The following is a 5,630-nucleotide window of genomic DNA, read 5'->3' on the forward strand; positions in this document are numbered from 1 at the left end:
CACCATGGAGAGAGAGACAGATACAGATATAGAGATAAAGAGAGAGAGAGAGAGAGAGAGAGAGAGAGAGAGAGAGAGAGAGAGAGAGAGAGAGACACAGAGAGACACAGAGAGAGACAGAGAGAGACAGAGAGAGAGAGAGAGAGAGAGAGAGAGACAGAGCGAGAGAGAGACACAGAGAGAGAGACAGAGAGAGAGAGAGAGAGAGAGAGAGAGACACAGAGCGAGAGAGAGAGACACAGAGAGAGAGACAGAGATAGAGAGTGCGAGAGAGAGAGACACAGAGGGAGAGAGAGCGAGAGAGAAAGAGAGAGAGAGAGAGAGAGAGAGAGAGAGAGAGAGAGCGAGAGAGAGAGAGAGAGAGAGAGAGAGAGAGAGAGAGAGAGAGAGAGAGAGAGGTGACCACAGTGGATCTTGTTTATATCTAGACTCCTCCTGGGCTCTGTCTCCAAACACAGCTGAAACAATCCTTCCATGTGACTTCACCGCCATGTCTCACCTCCACTGAGCAGGAGAGACAGACACGTCTCACCTCCACTGAGCTGGAGAGGACAGAGGGACACGTTTACTGAGGGGTTGAAGGGACAGAGAGAGAGAGAGAGAGAGAGAGAGAGAGAGAGAGAGAGTGAGTAAGTGTTTGTGTCTGTGTGTGTGTGCATGTGTTTGTTTGTGTATGCATGTGTGTGTGTCTGAGAGAGAGAGTGCATGTGTGTGTGTGCGCATGGGTGTGTAAGCGTGCATGTGTGTGTGTGTCTGAGAGAGAGAGAGCATGTGTGTGTGTGTGTCTGAGAGAGAGAGAGACTGAGGGAGAGAGAGAGGGGGAGGGGGAGTGGGGTGGGGGGGGGAGGGGGAGTGGGGGGGGGGGAGGGGCAGAGCGTGGGAGAGGGAGAGAAAGGACAGACCTGCTGCCAAATGTCTTGTGGGGAAATGGATGGAGAGAGAGAGAGAGAGAGAGAGAGAGAGCGAGAGAGAGAGAGAGAGAGAGGGAGGAGGGAGACAGTTGGTGTGAGGTGGCTATAAAAGGCAGCAAGGAGGAGAGGGAGTAAGAGAGGGAGGGAGCGAGCGAGAGAGAGAGCGAGAAAGAGAGGAGGGAGGAGTATTTGGGAGCTGTGTGAGCCAGCCTGACGGTTCCCTGGTGTCTCTCCATCAGCCCACATTAAGGGGGCTCTGGACCAGAGGTCCGGAGACGTGGGGGCTTTCCTGGCAGCAGCACTAAGATGAGTTCCTCCTCAACGGTTGCACTAGTAGAGATCCCAACTCAGATAAAAGTCAGTAAAAACGTGATCTCTGGATCGGTTTGACCTCCCCTCCCCCTGTGCATCAGTCCAAACACTGCCGGTAAACCACTGAACAGCGCATCGCAGCTCAGAGGGGCTCCCCCACGACCCCACGCTTCATGTGCGTCCATCACACTGTGGCCCGTGGAGGTCTTTCCCATCCTAACCACGACCTTCAACACCGCTCTGGTGTCAGAGTCCAGAGGGTCGCTGGAGGTAAGATGTTCTGCTGAATGAGAGGATCTCCCAGAGTGTGTGTGTAGCCGGGGGGGGGTGGGGGTCTCGTTACGCGGTGGTGGGGGGGGGGAAGCAGAAGACACATTTTGCTCCACACTTCCTCTACAACAGTTCAACTTCCTGTTTAGAGAGCTTCTGTGGACAATCCGGCATCAATCCGGCCTGGTGTGTGTCCGCTGCTCTGCGCTCAGGATGTGGAGCTCAGCGCAAGGACGGGGATCATCCGTCGCTCGCTAGCGTCAACAAAGACACACTGACACACGTCCTCTAAGACCAGAGCCAGCGGACCTGGGAGGGGCCTTCTGTCACAAACACGGGTTTGAACAGTCTTCAACACAGAGTCTGTCTGGGTTCTGCAGGCATCCACTGAGTCCACGTTGTGGCACAGGAAATGAGCCTTTAAACAAACGGGACTTCAGAAGGCCGACCACATTCCAGAACGCAGGGGACTGACCTTTGACCTCTGTCCTTCTCTTGAAGACCCCCTCTGGTGAACATCAACCAGTGACCTTGTTAACTTAAATACTAACAGGTATTACTTATGTTCAATTAGAAATCAGTTCACGTGAGGAATAAGATGTCCACAGCCCGGAGCACAGGTCGGGAAAGTTAGCTTCCAGTCCGGAGCGGCGGTCCAACCAGCATCAGGACATTAGTGGAAATGGCTGACGAACTAGCTGCTAATTCAACTGCAGCTTTCAATAAGTGAACCGCTTTAACGGTGGAAGGGACGACTAACAGAGCCAAGAGGTCAGACACCGTTAGGGACTAGGAGACTAGAGGACCAGGAGGTGAGACTCCGTTAGGGACTAGGGGAGGAGGTGAGACACCATTAGGGACTAGGGGAGGAGGTGAGACTCCGTTAGGGACTAGGGGAGGAGGTGAGACTCCGTTAGGGACTAGGAGAGGAGGTGAGACTCCGTTAGGGACTAGGAGAGGAGGTGAGACTCCGTTAGGGACTAGGGGAGGAGGTGAGACTCCGTTAGGGACTAGGGGAGGAGGTGAGGCTCTGTTAGGGACTAGGAGAGGACTGAGGACCTGGAGGTGAGAAGGGGACCAATAGCAGAATGATTGATTCATTGTTTCACACCCTGGGACGTGTGCTGCAGCCACAGAGCAGTGAACCAATGAGGGCAGAGAGCCAGAAGCACCAGGGCTTCCTGCCCCGCCCCTCAAGCCCCGGACTCCAACACTCAGGGGAACAATACCCTGGTGGAACAATACTGGACCAACATAAGATGCATGCATGCATGCTCGCACACACACACACACACACACACACACACACACACACCAAAATCACATGTATCACGCATAGATACAAAAGTAGTAGAGAGAGAGAGAGAGAGAGAGAGAGAGAGAGAGAGAGAGCACTTTGCCACATGCTCTCTTGATCGGGGGCTTCCTGAGGGCCCCTACAATGGGCCCTTCCCCTGATTGTTGCGGAGGAACTCGTGTATCACCAGCAGGGGATGTTCTGGAGCGTTCTCCGCCTTATCACCAGCAGACATCTCCCCCTCGCCTGCAGCCGCCGCCGAGCAGCCAGGATCCTGGGGTCGCAGCGCTGACCTTTACCACTCTGACGGCCACGCCCGCCCGCCCTCGCTCTGAACCATCGTCCCCATCTCCTCACCCTCATCTCCTCACCCTCATCTCCTCATCCTACCGGTAAACCAGTATAATGAAAACCACTTCTAATCTAGCGTCCTACACGACCGCATCAGAAGTGCCAGGAGGAAGCCTCTAGCCCTGGGGCCAGGGGGAAGCCTCTAGCCCTGGGGCCAGGGGGAAGCCTCTAGCCCTGAGGCCAGGGGGAAGCCTCTAGCCCTGGGGCCAGGAGGTAGCCTCTAGCCCTGGGGCCAGGGGGAAGCCTCTAGCCCTGGGGCCAGCCTCTAGCCCTGGGGCCAGGGGGAAGCCTCTAGCCCTGGGGCCAGGAGGTAGCCTCTAGCCCTGGGGCCAGGGGGAAGCCTCTAGCCCTGGGGCCAGGAGGTAGCCTCTAGCCCTGGGGCCAGGGGGAAGCCTCTAGCCCTGGGGCCAGGAGGTAGCCTCTAGCCCTGGGGCCAGGGGGAAGCCTCTAGCCCTGGGGCCAGCCTCTAGCCCTGGGGCCAGGGGGAAGCCTCTAGCCCTGGGGCCAGGGGGAGGCCTCTAGCCCTGGGGCCAGCCTCTAGCCCTGGGGCCAGGGAGAAGCCTCTAGCCCTGGGGCCAGCCTCTAGCCCTGGGGCCAGGGGGAAGCCTCTAGCCCTGGGGCCAGCTTCTAGCCCTGGCGCCAGGAGCCAGCCTCCAGCACCACCTCCGCCTGCACCTGAGTGGGCGGGGCCCCAGACGACATCCTGTTAATGCGTTCTGATCGCCCAGGAGCTCCGCTGGACCGCGGCGTCCTCGGGGCGACTCCCTGTTCACATCAGTGGTCACACGGCTCTAACCTGAGGCCTGGAGGCGTGACGCCGGGCCCCGCGGGCCCCCAGCGCCCGGAGAGAGATAAGCTGGAGCAGAGGGCGGTACCACGCTGCTCCTCCTCCTCCTCCTCCCCAGGTCCTGAGGAGGAGCAGCAGGAGGAGGAGGAGCGGCGTGGGGCCGGTCACGCGCGCCCCATCAGGAGCAGACGTCCCGTCCAGGACAACGCTCCCTTTCATCAGCCTGGCGTCCTTATAATATCTCATGAGTCTGATATGAAACATGTTGTTACAGAGACATCTGACCCCCCAACACCCGGCCCAGGGCCAAGGACACCACACACACACACACACACACACACGCAGACACACACACACACGCACACACACACACACACACACTGTTCTGCGTTGCTTGTGTCCTCAGGGTTAACCACCGTCCTCAGGCACTTGATGCCATCCTGTGTTTGAGCGAACCAAATAAATATGTCTGTGATTCATTCGTGATAAACAAATGAAGCAGACATAATTGTTTAGCTTAAAAGCAACAGCCCAAACCGTCGTCTTCCTCTAATGAACACTCATGTGCTCACAACTCCCGTCTCAGCCCCTTTGACCGGTCAGCCTCTACTCAGCCTCAACAACCTTCACACGTAGTAACTAGCTAGTAGTTCATTCATGTAATGGATGTATCTATTGAAATAGAGAATATTTCGCTTTTGAATATAAACGCATTCTCAGTGACGGTTACTAGTTACTAGTTCTAGTAGCTAGTTACTAGTACTAATAGCTACTTACTAGTATGGTGCTTAACTGACAGAACGACTCCTCTCCTCTCTGAGGAGGCAGTGAGAGCTCTAATCCTTAGCCGGAGTTGTTATAGTAACTCCTAGTTAGTAGTTAGTAGTAGTACTAGTAGTTACTTGTACTAGTATGGTGCTAAACTGACTGACCACTAGAGAGAGTGACAGCTTTGCTGGTTGACAGAGTCTCTGGAGGAGTTGAAGGTCAAAGCCTTTCAAAGAATGTTCACAAGAATGCGTATGAATTCAAAAGCTCAATATTGTCTCTTTCAACAAATACATAAATTACTACTGAACTACTTTATTATGCACACGCGGAATGCAGGGTGCAGTTAGGGTAACCCAGCAGTGACGTAGGGACGGATGAGCAGAAAGGAAAGCATTCCTGCGAGCTCCACGCCCACAGCCCAGCCGCCCACACATCTCACCAACATCTCATCAAACATCTCCTCCAAACATCTACTCCAAACATCTCACCAACATCTCACCAAACAGCTCATCAAACATCTCACCAACATCTCATCAAACATCTCCTCCAAACATTTCACCAACATCTCCACACATCTCACCAACATCTCACCAACATCTCCTCCACACATCTCACCAACATCTCACCCAAACATCTCATCACCGCACCGAACCGTTAACCACGCAGCAAGCTGCGGGGGCACGTCTGAATGACGAAGTCGAGTTGACTTGTTGGGAAACGAGTGCGTCGAAGTGCTGATGAACAACATGTGTGTGAGAGCGGAGAGCGGAGAGCGGTGACCTACCGCGTTCACTGCCGGGGCGAGGAGGGCGACGGCGAGGCAGATGATCAGACACCTGCGGACAGCCACAAGCACGCTCCGTTACGTACAACACGGGGACGTTCAACACACATGACACTGTTTTACATGCCCTTCTTTTCGAATAAAAAG

At 55.1% G+C, this 5,630-nt stretch overlaps 1 protein-coding gene across 1 annotated transcript in view; it reads right to left on the reverse strand.

The window, feature by feature from the left end:
- Window positions 1-5,630, reverse strand: part of col4a2 (collagen, type IV, alpha 2) — a gene marked incomplete at its 5' end in the record, with an annotated part of 51,076 nt that overhangs the window by 45,111 nt on the left and 335 nt on the right. The window contains one exon of the mRNA XM_084478246.1: window positions 5,484-5,535. Within this exon, the coding sequence (XP_084334372.1) occupies window positions 5,484-5,535 (52 nt within the window). The remainder of the gene's footprint in view (window positions 1-5,483; window positions 5,536-5,630) is intronic.

The sequence above is a fragment of the Micromesistius poutassou genome, assembly GCF_964030765.1.
Source record: "Micromesistius poutassou genome assembly, chromosome: 14".
Lineage (NCBI taxonomy): Eukaryota > Metazoa > Chordata > Actinopteri > Gadiformes > Gadidae > Micromesistius > Micromesistius poutassou.